Source organism: Musca autumnalis, unplaced genomic scaffold, assembly GCF_047663935.1.
Source record: "Musca autumnalis isolate F117 unplaced genomic scaffold, ASM4766393v1 scaffold_4, whole genome shotgun sequence".
Lineage (NCBI taxonomy): Eukaryota > Metazoa > Arthropoda > Insecta > Diptera > Muscidae > Musca > Musca autumnalis.
This window is the reverse complement of record NW_027411977.1, coordinates 240,250,218-240,273,930: the sequence shown is the minus strand read 5'-3', so window position 1 is coordinate 240,273,930 and position 23,713 is coordinate 240,250,218. Positions and strand designations below refer to the sequence as shown.

At 34.3% G+C, this 23,713-nt stretch overlaps 2 protein-coding genes across 2 annotated transcripts; one reads left to right on the top strand and one right to left on the bottom strand.

Moving 5' to 3' along the window:
• Positions 1-141: 141 nt before the first annotated feature.
• On the bottom strand, positions 142-12,230 carry LOC141400998 (sulfotransferase 1 family member D1-like). Its single transcript, XM_073980755.1, has 5 exons — positions 11,554-12,230; positions 11,352-11,481; positions 10,793-11,120; positions 10,663-10,729; positions 142-492 (listed from the first exon to the last, which is right to left on the bottom strand). The coding sequence occupies exons 1-5, from the start codon at positions 11,862-11,864 to the stop codon at positions 357-359; spliced, it is 972 nt and encodes a 323-aa protein (XP_073836856.1). The 5' UTR covers positions 11,865-12,230; the 3' UTR covers positions 142-356.
• Positions 12,231-21,269: 9,039 nt separating this feature from the next.
• On the top strand, positions 21,270-23,713 carry LOC141403301 (luciferin sulfotransferase-like). Its single transcript, XM_073985489.1, has 3 exons — positions 21,270-22,644; positions 22,710-22,842; positions 23,360-23,713. The coding sequence occupies exons 1-3, from the start codon at positions 22,328-22,330 to the stop codon at positions 23,711-23,713; spliced, it is 804 nt and encodes a 267-aa protein (XP_073841590.1). The 5' UTR covers positions 21,270-22,327.

Genomic DNA, 23,713 nt, shown 5'->3' with positions numbered 1-23,713 from the left:
ATTTCATTGCTATCATCGTGTCTATCATGGTCTTTTGTTGTTGTTTACTGTCATTGAGATAGAAGATCCCATGACAGAGTGGACAAAAGAGAGAAGAGAGCTTTGTGGCTTTAGAATATTTATCACTTTATTTGCATGCAATTTTTTTCTTTAATTCAATTTACAGAAAGCTTTATTAATTTATTAACACTGCCATCCCAAAGCAGATTAGATATATCGCTTAAATATTTGAAGGGTGCATTTAATGTTCACTACAATATCTACTTAAATCAAAATGTGTACATTAATTAACATATTATAAATTTGATTAAACAATAGTAAAATAATTTAAATAAAATACGAAGTCGTTTTTAAATTTATAATTTGCCAAAAATATCTTCTTCAGTCAAACCATGTTGGGCTAAGAAATTACGAGACCAGTTATCAATTTTTTCTTGTAACTCAGGCGTCAATTCATCCTTGAAAGAACCAACAATGCCTCGTCTCATGAATCTGAAAATAAAAAATAAAAATTAATTAAACAAATATAGAGAAACGAAGTCTTTGTTGGCGACCAAATGACGAACTAGAGACAGTCTTCATAGACGAGCTGAAGGTCACATTTTAGACGTGATAAGCTTCGTCTCTATAGACGATCTAAAGGTAGTTTTATAGACCAACTGAAGGAAGTCTTTATAGATGAGCCGAAGGGAGTCTTTTTAGACGAACAGAAAGGAGTCTTTATAAACAAGCTGGAGGGAGTGGAAAGGTAGGCACTCCTATAAAATGGCAGCGCAGTACCTCAGCATGTTTGATGGCTGGAACACGAGCGATGTCATCCAAGCAGAATTCCGGTTTGAAACTCCGATGCGTGAGGTATATCGAGAATACATATTTTCACGCTCAGAAGCGCTTCCTTCCAATCGGTGGGAATGCTGTAATTTCTGACCGGCTCCAGGTAAAACTGGAAATCCGGTGGTATCAAGGTTTTCGAATCCTTTGCGGGCATCCTGACTCCATCGGTGCCGAAAACAAACTTACGGTAGGAATCTTCCAAGATACTCCATCTCGATTTCGACGAAGCGAAAGGGTCAGGCGCAGACAGGGACTTGCAGAGGTTTGGCTTGCATATCACTGCAAAGCCGGCAGCTCCTAATAGGTCTAAACCTTCTGCAAAATTTGGAGCTACAAGGAGGAGAGGAGATGCTAATTTCTGACGATAGGGACAACAGGAAGACCGACTGGGTCCTGGCAGCAGTTTATTATGTCATCAGTTGTCAAAACGATGAATCGAGAAAAATATTTGTAAAAAAATTCAGGGCTTAAAAAATATGTAGGGATTAAAAAGTCAAAAAAATCAAAAAGCAAATTTAAAAAATCCGCTGCTTCAAAAAATATTGTTTTTAAAAAATCAACGGCTTGAACAAATATTTTTTATAAAATCTACGCCTTGAAAACTTATTTTCTTAAAAATTCAAAATGTTTGTTAAACTGGGTTAAAAAATATATTTTTTAAATCCACGGATTGAAGAGTATTTTTTAAAAAATTCACTGCTACAAAAATGTTTTTTTTTAATTAATAAGAAGCTATTTTAGTAAAAAAAAATACGACGTAAAAATATATTTTAAAAAAAACTCCACAGCTTAGAAAAATGTTTTAAGAACAACAGCTTAAAAATAATTTTTGAAATATCAACGGCATGAACTAATAATTTTTAAAAAATCCAAAACTATTTTTATTTTATAAAAAATGGCCTAAAAATAATTTTAAAAAAACTGGGTTTTTTGAGTCCAAAATATTTTGTAAAAAATCCAAATCAAAAAAATATTTTTTAATAAATCCAAAATATTTTTTGTAAAACCTATAACCAAACTGTGAAATAATATTTTTTAGTCCACGGTTTGAAAAAAATATTTTTCATTTCATTAATAACACTGTGATACAAAAGGGGACAAAATTTTTTTGCAGGATTTCTGATGCACAAATTCGGTTTTGTGGGAGTCCATAGAGGACAAAAATACCTTTGGTTTCTTAGGGTCACTTCGGGTTTTCTTTTTATAACGGTAAATGTAGTGAAAAATGGGCTTTCTTGGATTTTCAAATTTAAACGGACATTACTTCTTTTTTCCACAACCGCTTTGCACACACTGTTTTTCATAATAAAGGGGAGAGTAATGCCTTTCGAACAAGCCATAGATTTTTAAAATTGGTTAACAAATGGCTTAGTAATAGTGGTTTAAGTGTGACAAAAACGCATTAAAAAACAGTAAAATGTTTTTTCTTGTGCCCTAGGCTGCGTAAACGACACCTAACAGTACAATTATTTACTGTTAGCAAGTAGGGAATTTTGTTGGCTTTCAAAAATGGGAAAAACCAACGAAATCGGTTGAAAAATGAATGCGTTATGGCATTTTTTGTGTTTCAACTTTTTGGTTTTTTTCATATTTTCCTTTATAAAAGATGGGTATCTTAGCATGTATGATTCTAATTGTGATTATCCTGCTTAACAATTACGCACAAGGTATCAATGTTTTATAAAGGAAAATATGAAAAAAAACCAAAAAGTTGAAACACAAAAAATGCCATAACGCATTCACTATGCAACGAATTTTGTTGGTTTTTCCCATTTTGGAAATCCAACTAAATTTCCTACTTGCTAACTGTAAATAATTGTACTGTTAGGTGTCATTTACGCAGCCTAGAGCACAAGGAAAAACATTTGACTGTTTTTTAATGCGTTTTTGTCACACTTAAACCACTATTAATTAGCCATTTGTTAACCAATTTTAAAAATCTATGGCTTGTTCGAAAGGCATTACTCTCCCCTTTATTATGAAAAACAGTGTGTGCAAATCGTTTGTGAAAAAAAGAAGTAACGTCCGTTTAAAGTTGAAAATCCAAGAAAGCCCATTTTTCACTACATTTACCGTTATAAAATGAAAAACCGAAGTGACCCAAAGAAACCAAAGGTATTTTCGTCTTCTATGGACTCCCACAAAACCGAATTTATGCATTAGAACCCCTGCAAATTTTCACTGTAGCACAGTGTAATTAGAATAATTAGAATATTTTGTAAAAAATCCAAGTCAAATAAATATTTTTTAATAAATCCAAAATATTTTTTGTAAAACCTATAGATTAAAAAAAATTAAAAATCCACCGGTTGAAAAAAAACTATTTTTCAAAAAGTTTTTTTTTAATCCACGGGTTGATAAAATATTTTTTAATCCATGGTTTAAATAATATTTAACAAAAAATCCGAAATATTTTTAAAAAATCCACGGCTAGAAACATATTTTTTTTATAAACTCCAAAATATTTTTTGTAAAACCCATTGTTTAAAAAATATATAGATTAAAAAAATAAAAATCCACTGGTTGAAAAAAAAAAACTATTTTTCAAACCGTGAAGTAATGTCTTTTTAATCCACGGTTTGAAAAAAAAAAATGTTTAATCCATGGTTTCAATAATTTTTACAATAAATACAATATTTTGTAAAAAATCCAAATCAAAAATATATTTTTTTAATAAATCCAAAATATTTTTTGTAAAACCTATAGATTAAAAACAACTAAAAATCCACCGGTTGAAAAAAAAACTATTTTTCAAATTGTGTATTAAGGTTTGAAAAAATGTTGTTTTTTTTAATCCAAGTTTTGAAAATTTTTTTTAATCCATGGTTTCAATAATATTTAACAAAATATTTTAAAACATCCACGACTTGAAACATATATTTTTTTAAACTCCAAAATATTTTTTGTAAAACCCATTGTTTAAAAAAATATTTTTAACGAATCCATGGCTTCATAAAAAATGTCCTAAAAATAATTAAAAAAAAAAACTTTTAAATCCAAAATATTTGTTTTTAAAACCTATAGATTAAAAAAAAAAAATAAAAATCCACCAACTGTGAAATAATGTTTTTTTAATCCACGGTTTGAAAAAATATTTTTGTAATCCATGGTTTCAATAATATTTAACAAAAAATCCAAAATATTTTTTAAAAAATCCACGGTTCCAAAATATTTTTTGTAAGCCCCATTGTTTAAAAAAATATTTTTTAAAGAATCCATGGCTTAAAAAATATTCACTAAAAAATCCAGTGCTTAAAAAATATTTTTAAATATATTAAAAAACGGAATAAAATAGTTTTTAAAAAATCCTTAACTGTGTGGATCGATATACTTCATATTAGAACCTGATCTATGTGTGAAACTTCAGCATTTGTCTTGATTTGAGCAAAAAGATTGCACTTTTGTGGGGGAGGTACCCAAAGATTGGACCGCTATGACCCATCTTCGAACTTGATCTAAGTTTAGACAAGTGCAATGTTTTGGGCAAATCCTTTGATCCGTTCGAATGTTGTGGCGCCAGAAAAATATTTGTAAAATATTTAAGGCTGGAAAAAATATATAGAAACATTTCGCGGTTTGATGAAAAAATCCGCGGCTTGAAAAAAATAATGTTTTAAATCCAAGGCTTGAAAAATATTTTTTTAAAACTGCACGCCCTAAAAAATCAAAATGTTTTTTAAACAGTCCATGTGCAAAGTTTTCAATAAATCGTTTGATCCGTTCGAATGTTATTGTGGGCGCCAGACAGATAGACTGATAGACATAGTCAAATCGACTCCAAAATGTCTGTAATGGATTTGTGTCCAAAAATACTTATGATCTAACACCATTATTTTGATAATGCTAAGTTTACATTTACGAAATCCACTCGATTTCAACTCCATAGCTCAAACTTCAAATGAAATCTCATCTGGATTTCATTTGACGTTTAACCTATGGATTTGACAGTTGAAATCGAGTGGATGTCGTAACTGTAAACCAAGCATAAGACAAATTATATATACCCTCGTCTGCAAAAAATATTTTGTAAGCAATCCACGGCTGTAAAAATATTTTTTAAAAACTAACTAAAAAATTTTTGAAAATATTTAGGGCTGGAAAGATATATATTTTTAAAAAAATCACGCCTGGAAGGAATATTTTACAAAAATTAACGATTTGAAAAATATTTGATAAAAAAATGGTTTGAAAAAATATTTAGAAAAAAATCCGAGGCTTGAAAAAGTATTTTAAAAAAAAAAATATTTTTTTAATTTTTTTTTAAAAATAATCTTGAAATTTTTTTTTAAAAAATCAACGGCTTTGAAAATGTTTATGAAAAAATCCAAAATATTTGTTAAACAGTCCACGGCTTAAATAATTATTTTTTTTAAAAAATCCATGGTCTAAAAATATATTTTTTTAATCCACTGGTTGAAAAAAACGTTCCTTTAGTAAACGGGAAAAATATTTTATAAAAAACTACGGCTTGAAGGAATATGTTTTTAAACAACCTTGGCATGAACAATAGTTTTTACAAAAAATTACAACAAACAAAAAAATATTGAACAAATATTTTTTTTTAAATCCGCGGCTTAAAAAACATTTTTTTTTTTTTTGTAAAAATCCACGGCTTGAACAAAATTTTTTTTTAAATCCCCGGCTTAAAAAGCATTTTTTTTTTAAATCCGCGGCTTGAACAAATATTTTTTTTTAAAAATCCCCGGCATGAGAAACATTCTTTAAAAAATCCAAAATGTTTTTAAACAGTCCACGGCTTAAATAATTTTTTTAAATCCATGGCTTCAAAAATTTTTGTTTTTTAAATTCTCTGTTTGAAAACGGATTTGTGTCCAAAAATACTTATGATCTAACACCATTATTTTGATAAGGCACATTTTTGATTGTATCAAATTATATATGCCCTCGTTATCCTGTAGGCTGAGGGCAAAAAATTTTGGGCTGGAAAAAATATTTTGTAAACAATCCACGGCTGTAAAAAATATTTTTTAAAAACCAACGGCTTGCAAAATTTTTTGAAAATATTAAGGGCTTGAAAGATGTATATTTTTAAAAAAAGTCACGGCTGGAAGAAATATTTTACCAAAATTCTGGGCTTGAAAAATATTTGTAAAATATTTAAGGCTGGAATAAAAATATTTAGAAAAAATCCACATCAAGAAAAAATAGTTTTTAAAAATAAAAAATCCGCAGCTTGAAAAAATATTTTTTTATAATTCCCCGGCTTGAAAATTAATTTTTTTAAACACGCCTTGAAAAAAATCATTAAAAAATCCAAAATGTTTGTTAAACAGTCCACGGCTTAAATAAATATTTTTTTTAAATCCCTTGCTTAAAAATATTTTTTTGAATTCACTGCTTGAAAAAAAAAACGTTTTTTTAGTAAACGGGAAAAATATTTTATAAAAAAACTACGGCTTGAAGGAATATTTTTTTTTAAAATCCTCGGTATTAGCAAATAGTTTTTACAAAACTTTACGGCTTGAAAAAAATTTGTTAAAAAATTCAGAGCTTGAAAAATATTTGTAAAATACATACATAATTAAGGCTCGAAAAAATATTTAAAAAAATTTCGCGGCTTTAAAAATGTATAGAAAAAATCCGCGGCTTGAAAAAAATAATTTTTTTAAATCCAAGGCTTGAAAAATATTTTTTTTAAAAAATACACATCGCAAAAAAATTCTTTAAAAGATCCAAAAACAGTCCAAGTGCAAAGTTTTGAACAAATCGTTTGATCCGTTCGAATGTTTTTGTGGGCACCAGACAGACAGACTGACAGACACAGCTAAATCGACTCCAAAATATCTCTAAATCCAAAAATACTTATGATCTAACACCATTATTTTGATAAGGCACATTTTTGATCGTATCAAATTAGTCCGGTCAAAATAGACATTGAAATAGCAAAAATTCCCACAAAGCTGAATTTTGGTGGAGAGCTAGGGTTTGCCATTAGAAGCAACGTCCTAAAAGTCCCCATCGATCCCATGTGTGCAAAAAATATTATTCGGGGTCAAAGGTCAAAATTGAAGGGTTTTTAGTTTTTCGGATTTATTTTTTGAAAACGGTTGATCTAATCTAAATATTGACTAAAGTAAATATTGTAGACAGAAAAATTATCTACAAGTTTGACCCTTATAATCTTTTTCTTAGAAGGAACCATTCTTGAGATATAGCTGTTCTAAAAAACACATGATTTTTATGCACTTATAAGGGAAATATGCACATATTCAGACGAACCGGCTAAAATAAGCCAAGTAATCGGGTCTGTCCCCCAAAAAATATATATATTTTCTTGAAGAGCGAAATTATAGCTATCTTCTAAAAAAAATTCCAACAAAATCAGAGTGTGTTTAGTAGAGTTATTCAATGTTAGAGTTACTTTATGCAAAAATAGCCCATTTAACCCACATGTATAATCGAAAGCCCAACGGGAACGACCCTAACGAAAACTCTCCGATTTTTTTCAAGTTTTGTCCGAAGGTAGGGTTTGTTGCGCTGATTACGGAAATGTATAATTTTCAACGGTTGCGCATCCGGTTCGCCGGTTATTAGACCCAAAAGGCCAAATTTAAATACCGGGTTAGACCCGGTTCTACTGAACCGATTACTGCAAAGTGGATATCGTTTGAAAGCTTACGAAAATATCTAACACATAGTGTCGTTACTTTAACCTGTTCTCCTCATAATGTACTTATGCGGCTAATTTTTTATTTGACCTTTAGATCGAGATATCTCGAAAATGGTAAGTCTTTTTTAACAATCATAAAGACCAATCTTGTAGACAATTATTGAATCTACAACTATTACTTTAGCGGGCTTTTGCTATGTATTACCGTTTTTGAGAAAAATTAAAAAACACTAAATAATGCCTCCAAAAATGACCTTTGACCCTGAATAATTTTTTTGCACACATGGGATCGATGGGGACTTTTAGGACGTTGCTTCTAATGGCCAACCCTAGCTCTCCACCAAAATTCAGCTTTGTGGGAATTTTTGCTATTTCCCCCTTATACGCATGTCTATTTTGACCGGACTAAATTATATATGCCCTCGTTAGCCTGAAGGCTGAGGGTAAAAAATATTGGGCTGTAAAAAATATTTTGTAAACAATCCAGGGCTGTAAAAAATATTTTTTAAAACCAACGGCTTGAAAAAAATTTTGAATATATTTAGGACTGCAAAGATATATTTTTTTTAAAAAAGTCATGGCTGCAAGGAATATTTTACAAAAATTCAGGGCTTGAAAAATATTTGATAAACAATTCATGGCTTGAAAAAAAATTGTAAAATATTTAAGGCTGGAAAAAATTATTTAGAAAAAATACACGGCATGAAAAAACAGTTTTTGAAAAAAGAAAATATTTGATTTTTTTTTTAAATCCCGGGCTTGAAAAAAATCATTAAAAATCCAAAATGTTTGTTAAACAATCCACGGCTTAAATAAATATTTTTTTTAAAATCACAGGCTTAAAAAATATTTTTTTGAATTCACTGCTTGAAAAAAAACGTTATTTTAGTAAACGGGAAAAATATTTTATAAAAAAACTACGGCTTGAATGAATATTTTTTTTAAATCCTCGGCATGAACAAATAGTTTTTAAAAAATTTACGGCTTGAAAAAAATTTGTTAAAAATTCAGAGCTTGAAAAATATTTGTAAAATATTTAAGGCTGGAAAAATATTTAGAAAAATTCGCGGCTTGAAAAAATATTTAAAAAAAATCCACGGCTTGAAAAAAAATCATTTAAAAATCCAAAATGTTTGTTAAACAGTACACGAATATGATGAATATTTTTTTAATCCCTGGCTTAAAAAATATTTTTTGAATTCACTGCCTGAAAAAAAACGTACACGGGAAAAATATTTTATAAAAAATCTACGACTTAAAGGAATATTTTTTTAAAATCCTCGGCACGAACAAATAGGTTTTACAAAAATTCAGGCTTGAAAAATATTTGTTAAAAAATTCAGAGCTTGAAAAATATTTGTAAAATATTTAAGGCTGGAAAAAATATTTAGAAAAATTTCGCGGCTTAAAAAAATATATAGAAAAAATCCGCGGCTTGAAAAAAATATTTTTTTATTAAAAAATCCAACATGTTTTTTAAACAGTCCACGGCTTAAATATTTTTTTTTAATCCATGGCTTAAATTTTTTTTTTAAATTCACTGTTTGAAAAAAAGTTTTTTTTTCTCTCAACGGGAAAAATAGTCGATTGTTTGAGTGGAACAAAACAAACGGGAAAAATATTTTATAAAAAATCTACGACTTAAAAATATATTTTAAAAAATCCATGGCTTAAAAAATGTTTGTTTTTTAAATTCACTGCTTAAAAAAATATTTTTTTTACTCAACGGGAAAAATATTTCATAAAAAATCGACCATTTAAAAATATACTTTAAAAAATCCCGGGCTATGAGAACTGTTTTTTATCCACGACATGAACAAATAATTTTTAAAATATTCAAAGCTATGCTTATTTTATTAAAAAAGACGACCTAAAAAGAAAAAAATATATAGAAAAAATTCGCGATGTTGAAAAAAAATTTTTTTTTTTAAATCCACAGCTTGAAAAATAAATTTTTCAAGATCCACGTCCTAAAAAAATTCGATAAAATATCCAAAATGTTTTTTAAACAGTCTACGGCTTAAATATTTTTGTTTAAATCCATGGCTTAAAAATGTTTTTTATTTTAATTTACTGCTTGAAAAAAACGTTTTTTTACTCAACGGGAAAACTATTTCATAAAAAATCTTCGACTTAAAAATATACTTTAAAAATCCACGGCTATGAGAACTGTTTTTTTCATGACATGAACAAATAATTTTTAAAACATTCAAAACAATTTTTATTTTATAAAAATGATGGCCTAAAACGATTTTTTTCTTAATCCGCGGCTCAAAAATTTTTTTAAATAATTAAAAAAATCCAACCTAAAAAACTTTTTTTTGGATCCAAAATATTTTTTGTAAAACCCATTGATTGAAAAAATAAAAAAATTTACGGGTGGACATTTTTGTATTTCAAACTGTGAATTTTAAAAACAACTTTTTCAACCCGTGGATTAAGGTTTGAAAAAACAGTTTTTTCATAAACGGTTTGAAAAAATATTTTTTAATACATTTAAAATAATCCAATATATTTTTTTAAAAATCCACAGCTTGAAAAAATATTTTTTTTAAAAACTCCAAAATATTTTTTTTGTAAATCCAATTGACTGAAAAAAATATTTTTTTTTAAAAATCCACGGCTTAAAAAATGGAAACAACAACTCTCGATATTATATTTGTTCCAGAACTAAAATTTTTTACAAATTTTACGACTTTTACACTTTTTACCCGAAAACCAGTTCCCGTATACAAGAAAGTTGTAAAATGTTCACTTCTCTTTAAAGAAAAATGGCGCTGAATGACGCTCTCTTTAAAAACTTTTTACTCGACAAATTTGAGCGTGTAAAAAATAGTAACATGGATACCAGCGTCTGAATGGCTGGTACGCCGACTTTGACATTTGTTCGAACTTTTTTGACGTTTTTTCCATTTTTGCGTTCCGGAACTTTTTGAAAAAACTTTTGTGTGAGAACAATTTATCTCTTTTTCTCTCTTTTACGAGTTTTATTATTAAAAAGTACGGGAACAAAGCTATTGTATTGGTCATTTATGCAATAAATGACAACATGGAAGTCTTTGGCCTGAAGGGATGTATAGCTATAGCTAAATTTGGACTAAATAAAGACCAAGCAAATGTTTCGTAATGGCACCTTGGCCTTTTAGCCCCCTAAAACCTGGACGGTTATTAAGAACAAAATCTAGAACTTTACTTACTGAAAATCCTCCTTGGCAGTTTTGATGTGTTCCTTGAGAGCAGTGGTTATATTTGTTTTATCGTTTTCTGAAAGAATAATAAAAAAATGAGACATTCGAAAATTGTTTTCAGCAGATCTTCCAAGCATACCTTTCATTTTATTAAATGACAAATAATCCACCGTATGGAGGAGTTCTTCCTCACTCAGTTGGGGTCTTTGCAAAAATGCACACAATCTCCGAATGACTCCACCCAAATCCCGTTTCATTTCTTCATAGGTAACAAAAAAGATATTTTCTTCATTACGCATCTTCCAAAAGTCCACAATGTGGGTCCAATAATTACAATACAGAATATTATCATTAAGAAAATCGTTGACAAAATCTTCAATATTATCGCCACGCCATAATTGAAGATTTTTTGCAAAATGATAAGCTGAGACAACAACATCTTTGCAGTTGCGGGCAACGTAGATTATCTGAAATGAAAGAAAAAACACCACACACATTGAAATATATTAGCATAAAGGCCTCGGGACATAAGAAGCATGGCATTATTGCTGAAGTCGTTTCAGATAGAAGAATAAAGAACGTCCGAGCCAAATTCGAACCAGGTTACTCTTTACGTTTTAGTATTGATTACTTAAACTAGGCAGCCCGCCGCTTATGTACCGAGTCTTTAAGATTTATCCCGTTTTCTGATTCCTTACCTTTGTCTTGTTTTGCCAAATTTGTTTTGGCAACAAATTGGCGGGCATGTGGGTCTTCAATAGCCGAGGACTGGGAAGGGTTTTACTATATTCTATTAGATTGGGGACATTGGGAATAATGCCATGGAAACTAAAATCAACAACCAAAACAAATCATTAATGTCAGCACCAAATCGCCCAACCGTGAAATATTTCTACTCACTCTATAAACGGAGATCTTGCCGTTTGAGACAATTCTTTGCTTTTCTCAAAATCCAAATTATTTAGCAACAACCATGCCGTTTCTTGCATCCAAGTGGTACCGCACTTAATATAAGTCACAATGAAAACATCATCCTCACGCACCTCATAGTTATAGACCTCTTCAAGAACCGTATCAAAGCGCTTGGGCAAGGTACACCAGGTATCCAGCCAATCTTTTTTCAATGGTATATTTGAATCTTCTGCTGCGTATTGTTTCATTTCAGAGCTATTACGTTGAACAGGAACAGATTTACAGCGTGATTTAATCATTGTGTTATTGATTACTTTTTTTTAACAACTCAAATAAAAATTATTTTTAGCTCCGTTAATTTTTTTAAAATAAATTTTAATAAGTGCTGCACTCGACGTCTATTTGAATACTGTTGAAGTTTTTTTGCATTTGCAATGAATTCGAATTAAAACAAAGACAATAAACCTGCTTATCTTGTGTCTAGCGATACACATGTGTATTTTAATTTTTGAAAAATTTATCGCAGCACAGCAATTGAAGGGCTCGTTAGAACGACGCCTTGAAATACCTGCAAATATTCTGTGTGTTAGCATTGGTCCAATAACATACAACTATGCGAATGCACTAAGTCCAGACCAGCGTTTATTTTTCTTGTAGTGGGAGATAATATAAACAATAACTTGTTTATTTATAAACCCGCTCCACCATAGATAAGGACTATTTTTGTCAAAAGCGTGTTTTCTGCAGAAACATGTGAATCAAACGTTTTTTTGTTTACTGTCTTGGTGGGTAAACAGAATGACACAGCACATCTTTTGTTAGGAAAATTGCAATGTTTTGTGATAACAGCCAAAATGTTTCAATTCCAACTGTTCCGCTTTATCAGCAGAGAAGAAGGTAAAATACAAGAAGTTGCTCGGCCTTGAAGTGAAAGCTAAAGGTCGTCTTTATAGACGAGCTAAAGGTCGTCTTTATAGACGAGCTAAAGGTCGTCTTTATAAACGAGCTGAAGCTTGTCTTTATAGACGAGCTGAATGTCGTCTTAATAGGCGAGCTGAAGGTCGTCTTTACAGACGGGCAAGAGGGAGTCGTAATAGACAGGCAGGAGGGAGCCTTTACAGACGAGTTGAAGGTAGTCTTAATAGAAGGGCTGAAGGTAGTCTTTATAGACGAGCTGAAGTTTGACGTCTTTATAGATAAGCTGAAGGTGGTCATCTTTATAGACGAGCTGAAGATGATCGTCTTTATAGACGAGCTAAAGGCGGTCGTTTTAATAGACAAGCTGAAGGTCGCCTTTATAGACGAGCTGAAGGTCGTCTTTATAGACAAGCTGAAGGTCGCCTTTATAGACGAGCTGAAGGTTGTCTTTATAGACGAGCTGAAGGTCGTCTTTATAGACGAGCTGAAGGTCGTCTTTATAGACGAGCTGAAGGTCGTCTTTATAGACGAGCTGAAGGTCGTCTTTATAGACGAGCTGAAGGTCGTCTTTATAGACGAGCTGAAGGTCGTCTTTATAGACGAGCTGAAGGTCGTCTTTATAGACGAGCTGAAGGTCGTCTTTATAGACGAGCTGAAGGTCGTCTTTATAGACGAGCTGCAGGTCGTCTTTATAGACGAGCTGAAGCTTGTCTTTATAGACGAGCTGAAGCTTGTCTTTATAGACGAGCTGAAACTTGTCTTTATAGACGAGCTGAAGCTTGTCTTTATAGACGAGCTGAAGCTTGTCTTTATAGACGAGCTGAAGCTTGTCTTTATAGACGAGCTGAAGCTTGTCTTTATAGACGAGCTGAAGCTTGTCTTTATAGACGAACAGAAGGTCGTCTTTATAGACGAGCTGAAGGTCGTCTTTATAGACGAACAGAAGGTCGTCTTTATAGACGAGCTGAAGGTCGTCTTTATAGACAAGCTGAAGGTCGCCTTTATAGACGAGCTGAAGGTTGTCTTTATAGACGAGCTGAAGGTCGTCTTTATAGACGAGCTGAAGGTCGTCTTTATAGACGAGCTGAAGGTCGTCTTTATAGACGAGCTGCAGGTCGTCTTTATAGACGAGCTGAAGCTTGTCTTTATAGACGAGCTGAAGCTTGTCTTTATAGACGAGCTGAAGCTTGTCTTTATAGACGATCTGAAGCTAGGCTTTATAGACGAGCTGAAGCTTGTCTTTATAGGCGAGCTGAAGCTTGTCTTTATAGACCAGCTGAAGCTTGTCTTTATAGACCAGCTGAAGCTAGTTTTTATAGACCAGCTGAAGCTAGTCTTTATAGACCAGCTGAAGCTAGTCTTTATAGACCAGCTGAAGCTAGTCTTTATAGACGAGCTGAAGCTAGTCTTTATAGGCGAGCTGAAGCTAGTCTTTATAGGCGAGCTGAAGCTTGTCTTTATAGACCAGCTGAAGCTAGTCTTTATAGACCAGCTGAAGCTAGTCTTTATAGACCAGCTGAAGCTAGTCTTTATAGACCAGCTGAAGCTAGTCTTTATAGACCAGCTGAAGCTTGTCTTTATAGACCAGCTGAAGCTTGTCTTTATAGACCAGCTGAAGCTAGTCTTTATAGACCAGCTGAAGCTAGTCTTTATAGACGAGCTGAAGCTAGTCTTTATAGACGAGCTGAAGCTAGTCTTTAAAGAAGAGCTGAAGCTTGTCTTTATAGACAAGCTGAAGCTAGTCTTCATAGACGAGCTGAAGGTTGTCTTTATAGACGAGCTGAAGGTCGTTTTTATAGACGAGATGAAGGTCGTCTTTATAGACCAGCTGAAGCTAGTCTTTATAGACGAGCTGAAGCTAGTCTTTATAGGCGAGCTGAAGCTTGTCTTTATAGACCAGCTGAAGGTTGTCTTTATAGACCAGCTGAAGCTAGTCTTTATAGACGAGCTGAAGCTAGTCTTTATAGACGAGCTGAAACTAGTCTTTATAGGCGAGCTGAAGCTTGTCTTTATAGACCAGCTGAAGCTTGTCTTTATAGACCAGCTGAAGCTAGTCTTTATAGACCAGCTGAAGCTAGTCTTTATTGACGAGCTGAAGCTAGTCTTTATAGACGAGCTGAAGGTCGCCTTTATAGACGAGCTGTAGGTCGTCTTTATAGACGAGCTGAAGGTCGCCTTTATAGACGAGCTGAAGCTAGTTTTTATAGACGAGCTGAATCTTGTCGAGCTGAAGGCCGTCTTTATAGACGAGCTGAAGCTTGTCTTTATAGACGAACTGAATCTTGTCTTTATAGACGCTCCTTTATAGAGGAGCTGAAGGTCGTCTTTATAGACGAACTGAAGAAAGTCTTTTTAGACGAGTCTTTATAGATTTCCCGAAGGTCGTCTTTATAAACGAGCTGAAGGGAGTATTTATAGACGAGACTGAAGGTCGTTTCTATATAGTCTTCCATGATAAGATTCACAAGTCTACTATGAAAAGACCCACAAGTCTTCAATGAGTTCAGCAATTGGTCTTCTAGGAGAAGACCTAAAGGTCTCATATGAGAAGACCTACAGGTCTCCTATGAGAAGACCTACAAATCATCTATGAGAAGACCTACAGGTCTTCTATGAGAAAACATACAAGTCTTCTACTTCTATTGATCTTCTATGAGAAGACCTACTGGTATTCTATGAGAGGACCTACTGGTCTTATATGAGAAGATTTATTGGTCTTCTATGGGAAGACCTACTGATCCTCTATGAGAAGACCAACAGATCTTCTATGAGAAGACCTACAGGTCTTATATGAGGAGACCTACAGGTCTTATATGAGAAGACCTGAATTTTTTTATGAGAAGTCATACAGTTATTCTAAGAGAAGACCCACAGGTTTTCTTTGAGAAGACCTACAGACCTTCTAGGAGAAGACCTACCATGTCTCCTAGTCTTTTATAAGAAGACCTACGTTTCTTCTATGAGAAGACCTACTTGTTTTCTTTCAGAAGTCCTACTAGTCTTCTATTAGAAGACATACAGGTCTTCTATGAGAAGACCTTCAGGCTCGTCTATAAAGACGACTGTCAGGTTCGTCTACAAAGACGACTGTCAGGCTCGTCTATTAAGACGACTGTCTACAGAAATGACAGCTGGTTTCCTACAAAAAGGCCTAAAGGTGAGAGGACCTACTGGTCTTCTATAATTAGAAGTTCTACTGCTCTTCCATTAATAGACCCTCCCTATAAAACAATGCACTATGGTCTCAACTCCAAATTTTCTGGCCAAAACTATATTGTAGGAGTGAAAATCCTCTACAACATTGTCTTTAGTGCCGTTCCGAGAGGACTTGCCGTTTCCAAACAAAATCCTGAAAACCTAAACATGTACCTTTGGTCGCGATTTTTTTAAAATCCCTACAGCAATGTTTTATTGATTTTGGATTTCATCTATGAACATTGCTATTTCAAAATCCGCAAAAACTTTTCAGGTGTAAGCACCTTTCATTTAATGTTAGTTAAGGCGCACCGTGATAATAGGTGTCGGCTCAATAGTGCCCTATACACAATAGTAGTAGTTGCGATAGCGAAGTGGGGTTGCAGCGGCTTGACTATAATGGCGTGCTGGTAATAATCGGCGCCGAAGTAGGGTTGATAATATCGCCTTGGTTAAGTCGGGTTGACGCTTGCCATAGGCGTGTTGATGATACACGAGTTGTAGTAGACAGGTTGATGATAACTCGGCTTGGTATAAACGGCTTGATGATACTCGGCTTGTAGTAGGTGGAAGTGGCTCTGCGTGTTGATGATGTCTGGTCGACGAAGAAGAAGTCGAGTTGATTATAATCGGCTGACTAGGTGCTGTCGGATTGAAGCAACTCGGCTAGGATATTTGGCTTGGCTATAGTAGAAGCGCTGATGATATTTGGCTGGTAATCGTAGAAGTCAACTAAGCCTTCGCCCGTACTCAATGTAACTCCAGCTCTACACACCTTCTGGAGTTGAAAACTGAAAAACTTATTCAGAGAGCAACATAAAGAAATTCAGAATAATTTCATCACATCTTGAAAAGAGAGAGCGAAATTAATGAAAGTCTATCTGAAAGGGGTTTAATAAACGATTTGTAGGGGAATTTTTATCTGAGGAGTTAGAGATAGCCTTGGCCCATCCAAATCCCAATAGAATTATTAAAAATTAGACATGTACTGGGATTCTTAAACGCATTTTTTAATTACCGACAAAAAACGGTAAAATTAAAACGCAAAATTATGAATGAAAAGTGTGAATAAAAGTTGGCAACACTTTTGCTATCGGTAAGACTTAGCAACAACTTTATTTTGGTTGCTAACTTACCGGCAAATTTCGTTAATTATCGAAATTATAAGCACTTTCATTTTAACGACTTTAGATGATAACCCAAAAAATGCATTGGAGAATCCCACTACTGAAGGCAAGCTGGGCAAAAGTATTTTTTTGCAGTTTTCATAAAATATTTAACTTTTATTTATTTATATTTTTTTATGACCTTTGGGTTCTTCATCGTGTTTATATTTTATCTCAAATCGTAAGTTCCATTACAGGGTGTTTAATATTCCAAAAAGTGCCTAGATTTATTTAATATTGTTACAATTGTTGTTATTGTTATCGTATTAATGCCTAACATATTGTTCTCTGGTATCTGTTGATCGTTTGACAACAACTAAGCAATAAAAACGACGACAACGAAATTCGAAAATAAACAATTTAATTTGTTTTCACACATGACAAAGGTTTTTTTTCTGTTCTACAATTGAGAGGGCAATCACTCAAAGCTGACTGGCAAAGTTTTGAGTTTTAGAATGCAAATGAATTATTTACTATGTTCCAGAACCTGCAAGAATCTACTTTCTTCAATTTTTTGACAAAGTTATGAAGGAAAAAAATTGTCAAAATTCAAAAAAAAAAACCATGAAGTTTTTTGAACAGAGCAAATAATTCACCTACAATTTAAAACTCAAAAAATTGGCCAGTCAACTTTTTTTAATTGTTTATAACTTTTTATTTATTAATACTCACGGTGCTCTTGAAATAACTTTAAATGGAAGGTGCTTACACAATTTTGCAGCCCTTAATTAGTAAAACTTATCTTTTCAACAGACCATATAAGAAAAACTCCATCTAGGGCATCAAAATCCATAAAATATAGAAAATTTTACATAATTTCAGAAATTCTGGTCAGTAACAGCTAAACTGTTGGGAGTTGAACCAAGCAACCTTTTGCAAAAATCTTCCAAATAAAGTTCTCATCAATTCTTGAGAACATTCTGAAACTCTGAAATGGTTACTTCATGTTGTTTTAGCGCTATTTTGTATCATATCTTTTACAACACCTATTTCAAACACAGTTCACACCAAAGGCTTTTTCTCGCATTTCGGACTTCACTACATTATTGACATATTTATTAAATCGACGTTAAAAAATGTACTGAAAACAGCGGGATAGAGGCATTTTACAACAATGACTTGTTCTGAAGAGTTGTGTATTACATTGCAGGGAATATTTTTCTAAAAGGAAATGTTCAGAAAAAAATAACTGTTTTAAAGATACGGTGCGAAATGTATAAAAATTATGGAATTTTTGCATATATTTTGAACTATGATACAATAAATATAGTTTTTCGATTTCATTATTTCTCCAAATGTTTTATTCTTGTCCTTATCTACAAATTTGCTTCAGAGGTCAGAAGAAGATTCGCATTGGTTTCAGAGATATAGCCCCGAATTTCTTCAAAAACTCAATTTTTAACCATGTTTAGATGGGGCCATAAAATCCGAGTTGGATCTGACACAACGAAACAAAACTAGGGATTCTTGTCCTTTGGGTCTGCACTTTCAAAAATTCCTCAGGTCGAATTGTTTGCACAAGATAACTTTAAAAATGTTGCACAGTGTGTTCATAGATGAGAAAAGTAAAAAAACGAAAAAAACGCCGGAGCGCTTGTTAAATAAATCGCGATTTAAGTTGACATTGTTAGGGGGTTTTTAGGCTTTCACGATTTTGCTTGGAAACCACAAGCCCTATCGAAATGGAACTAAAGAAAATCTTGTAGCTATTAAAATTCTCTAGAAGATTGACCTTTATGATATTTTCGTAGGTTGTACCGTTATTGACGTGGGGGATGGAAGCTACCAACGAATGGTCCTGACCGGCTTTAACATGGCAACGCCTAGGATTTATCTTGGTCCCTCTTTCATCTCAAGTGGACACTGACCTCCCCGTGGTGTCACCTGGGGAACTGTCTTTAACACCCGTTAAAGGTTGTGAACTAAAATGTGCCGCGCATTCGCCCATAAGAACTTTAAAAACTTGGGTTTGGGTTAGTAACCCTCCCCTAGAAAAAAAATCCTACTATGAAAAAACGAAAGAAAAGAAAAACAAACCCCTCTAAAGTTGACGAACCCCGCAAACGTTTTAAGGACCATGATCTGCGAATCTGCACCTGGAAAAATCGCACACTTTATAGAGAAGGCGCAGTTTAGGCATTGACAGATGGATTTGAAAAGTACAAGGCCGACATTACTGCCATGCAGGAAATACAATGGAATGGGAAAGGCGTCACAACAACACCTAAAGGTGACGCACTGTATTACAGCTGCCATGACACAAAGCATGAGTTTGGTTGCGGATTTGTAGTTGGTCGGAGGTTAAAACATCTGATCTCCCGCTTCACCCCTGTGAATAAAAGGCTCGCTGCAATTCGATTAAAAGCAAAATTCTTCAACACCAGCTTTATTTGCGCTCATGCTCTCACTGAAGACAAGGACAAACAGACCAAAGTTATATTTTACGAGCGCTTAGAAAAAACATATGACCGTTGTCCTGCCCATGACATTAAAATTGTTTTAGGCGATTTTAATGCCAAAATTGGAAAGGAGAATATCTTTGGCCCAACAGTCGAGAAATTCAGTCTCCACAGTGAAACATCTGACAATGGTATGAGGCTGATAGACTTTGCAGCTGCAAAAAACATGGTAGTTAGCAGTACCAGATTTAATCATCTCGATATGCATAAGGGCACCTGGCTGTTTCCAGATCAAAGAACAAGTAATCAAATTTATCATGTTGTGATAGATGGAAGACATTCATCGAGCGTGTTGGATTTACGATCGTTCCGAGGCGCAAACATTGATTCGGACCACTACCATGTTGCAGCAAAGGTACGCACCCGCTTAAACGTAGCAAACAAAGTGCGAACAGACCCAACACGGTAGTTGGGCATCGGTAAGCTGCAATCACTACAGATAGCCACAGCATATTCCACTCAACTGGCCCAACTGCTTAATCAAAGCACTCCTCGTCCCAATAACATATCAGGACAATGGCAAAACATTGCCCACTCCATGCAAACAGCCGCAAAATCAGTACTTGGATACCAGAGACCTCCACCAAGGAATCCATGGTATGACCAGGAGTGTCGTATTGCTACCGAACAGAAAAATGCGGCATATAGGGCTACTTAACAATCAGTAGCAACGCGAAGCGCACGAGAGAGGTATCGGGAGAAAAGGAGAGAGAAAAAACGTCTTTTCCGCAGGAAAAATAGAGAGATGGAAAAGCAGGAGTGTGAAAAAATCGTGATGTACTGGAGACACAATGAAGTCCGAAAATTCTACCAAAGAGTGAAACATCAAACTGATGGCTTTGGAACTGGCACATCCTCCTGTAGAGACCAGAAAGGTAATCTGGTAACTGATACAGATAGTGTGCTAAGGACATGGAAATAGCATTTTTCCAAACTGTTGGTATCCAATAGTAGCGAAATCGACGAAGATACCACAGATACAATCCCAGAAGATGGTATTGAATGTATACCACCCGGCCAGGATGAGGTAAAGACAGCTATAAACCGGCTGAGAAATAATAAGGCAGCAGGAGCTGATGGCCCACCAGCCGAGCTGTTTAAAACCGGAGGCGACACGCTGATAAGGTGTATGCATCAGCTAGTTAGCACCATCTGGCAGGAAGAACGCGTACCCGACGATTGGAACCTTAGCATCATGTGCCCCGTCCATAAGAAAGGAGATAAGACTTTATGCTTTAACTATAGGCATAAGTCTTCTCCCTATCGCCTACAAGATAGTGTCAGGGATATTGTGCGAACGACTAAAGCCCATGGTCAACAAAATAATTGCACCATACCAATGAGGCTTTAGACCTGGCAAGTCCACCATTGACCAGATATTTACCCTACGGCAAATCCTGGAGAAGACCCAAGAGATGCAGATCGACACATACCACCTTTTTAACGATTATAAAGCAGCCTTCGACAGCCCGCTAAGTTCAAGGGTATTCCAAACAATGTCTGAATTTGGTATCCGCAAAGCTCATTCGGCTTTGTAAAATGACTCTAACTGACACCAGATCTTCAGTTAAAATAGGAAATAACCTCTCTGAAGAGTTTTGTACCAGAAGAGGTTTCAGGTAAGAAGACAGCCTTTCATGTGATCTCTTCAACATCCTGCTGGAAAAGGTTATACGAGAGGCAAACGTCAAAAGAAGTGGCACAATCTACACCAATAGCCACATGTTACTTGCTTATGCTGATGATATAGACATCATGGAACGATCAGTAAAAGAAGTAACCGATACCTTTATGAAGGTCGAAGGAGAATCTGCTAAAGTGGGTCTGGCGGTAATCGGCGAGAAGACCAAGCTGATGGTGTCGCAATGCGTTCATTGAGGTCGGACCAAGTGTTGAAGTTGGTGCCTATAATTTTGAGGTAGTAAAAGACTTTGTATACCTCGGCACCGCCGTAAACACAACAAACGACATCAGTTGTGAAATAAAAAGAAGAATTGTATTGGCCAACAGATGCTACTTTGCCTTAAGTTTGCACTTTAAAAACAAAGCCACAACTCGTCAAACATAAATAACGCTTTACAAAACACTGATACAACCCGTGCTAATGTATGGGTCCGAAGCCTAGGTACTTGCGCAAATTCTTCGAAAGATCTACGGACCGATTTGCGTTGACGGTGAATATCGACGTCGTATGAACCACGAGCTGTATCTGCTATACAAGGACATCAATATAGTTAAACGTATCGAGATGCAGCGATTGCATTGGCTAGGCCATATAATAAGAATGAGCGATGACGAACCCGCTAAAAAGGCGTATAAATTCGAGCCACATGGCGGTGCTCGCAGAATTGGCAGGCCAAAGAATATATGGCGCAAACAAGTGGATGAAGAGATGACAAGGCACGCTATTCCAAAAAGCGAACCACGAAACAGAGAGAATTGGAGATCTTTTCTTAGTTCGGTCTATGGAACAAATGTTCTGTAATGGGTCAGCTAAATAAGTAAGTAGTTAAGTACCGTTATTGAGAGATAGAAGTATATATATATTTGAAAATAAATACAAAATAGCGATGGTGGACGAAGGTAACATCTTTTATCTATTCCCCGTCCATTTGAGCTGTTTTAACTTAAGAAGTTTAACTGTTAAAACAGTTTCACTGTTGGTTAAGCAGCTCATCACGAGCTGAGGTTAGGCAACTGTCAATTATGGAAATTTTACATTTTCTAAATTTTTCCCCCACAGTGTAGGAATGTTGGGCTCTCACTAAAAACACTGGTTTATTTATTTTTGATTATTTTTGTCTGGAAATTTCAAAATTGAATGCTTTGTAGGTCATCAACATGCCCAAAACTAATTTAATAGCGACTCTCTTAAAAAAATAAATCACCAAAAAAACTCTAGTCGCCATATCACTATTCTTATCAAATTTTCTTGGTTTAGTTTGAAATTAGAAAGCAACGAGAACACACGAATTGGCTTCTTGAGGAAAAAAAAATTTTTGAGATTTAAATAACAATAGCAAAATGTTCAAATCCCGTCCCCTAACAACAGAGTCGAGGAAAACCCGTTTCCCCTATCCCATGAAAGAATTTGCCACCGAAGGTTTAAATATTCCTTTGGAGAACAATTGGTCGGATACCTGGTGTACATTGCCGGAGATTTTTGAACCTGTACTCCCCGAAATGCTTAATTACGAAGTGCGCCATGACGACGTTTTTGTGGTGACATTTATGAAAGCTGGTACAACCTGGATTCAAGAGACTGCCTGGTTGCTAATGAATAATTTGGATTATGAAAAAAGTAAACAGGTGGCTGTGCCGGATAGAAGTCCATTTTTGGAGTAAGTTTTTTTCGGAACCAAATTATTTTATTAATGTTGAAATAACATTTTTGAATAATTTACAGAGATCATGGAATTGTTGGTGCTGGTGCACGAAATTCTATCGAATATAGTCATACCCTGCCGAGTCCACGTCTTTTAAAATCTCATTTGCCGGCAAGTTTGTTGCCATTAAAAATATGGGAGCAGAAGCAAAAGGTAGGAAAAAAGATATTTATTGCATACTTTACGGGGTGTCATTGTGTGAGTGCATGCTTTTTCAATGGGTTGAATTGTGTGTGTGTGGAGCAGCCAAGATCATCCATATACGTTAACGTATGTGGGAATAACAATCAGTCGTCGCTGAGCAGCCGTCAAGTAAACAAGTGCATGGATATACGCATAACTTTAGTGGGGACACTGAACAAAAACGCACACACCCGCCACATGTTTACTGGTCACAAGTCTAGCAACCACTGAATGCTGATACAAACTTTCTTGTGATTCTCTCACTACTTTACTCTCTTTTTTATTTTGAGCATCAATGGTGTGGAGAGAGCAACGTTAAATGAGCGCACGTGGGCACTCTCTCGCCTGACACTGTAATAAACAAACATATGGTAGCCTAAAAGTATGCAACACACTTGAAAAAAAAAACAACTAAAAATTAATCTTAAAATTAATATTTTTCTTAATCAGTTAATCAGGCTATCATGACCTCTTTCTCCACTTTCAGATAATTTATGTTGCCCGCAATTGCAAAGATGTGATCGTGTCCTCCTATCATTTCCTAAAGAAAATTACCCTTTGGAAGGGTGACAATATTGAAGATTATGTCAATGATTTCATCAACAATGAAATGTTGTTCACAAATTATTGGCATCACGTGCTGCCCTTCTGGCAAATGCGTAACGAACCAAACATTTTCTTTGTAACCTATGAAGAAATGCAGAAGGATCTGGCCAGTGTAATACAAAGATTGTGTACATTTTTGGAAAGACCCCAGCTAACGGCGGAGGAAATGGAAAGAACTTTGGATCATTTGTCGTTTGATAAAATGAGAAGTATAGTGAAATCAGTGAATTTTTAA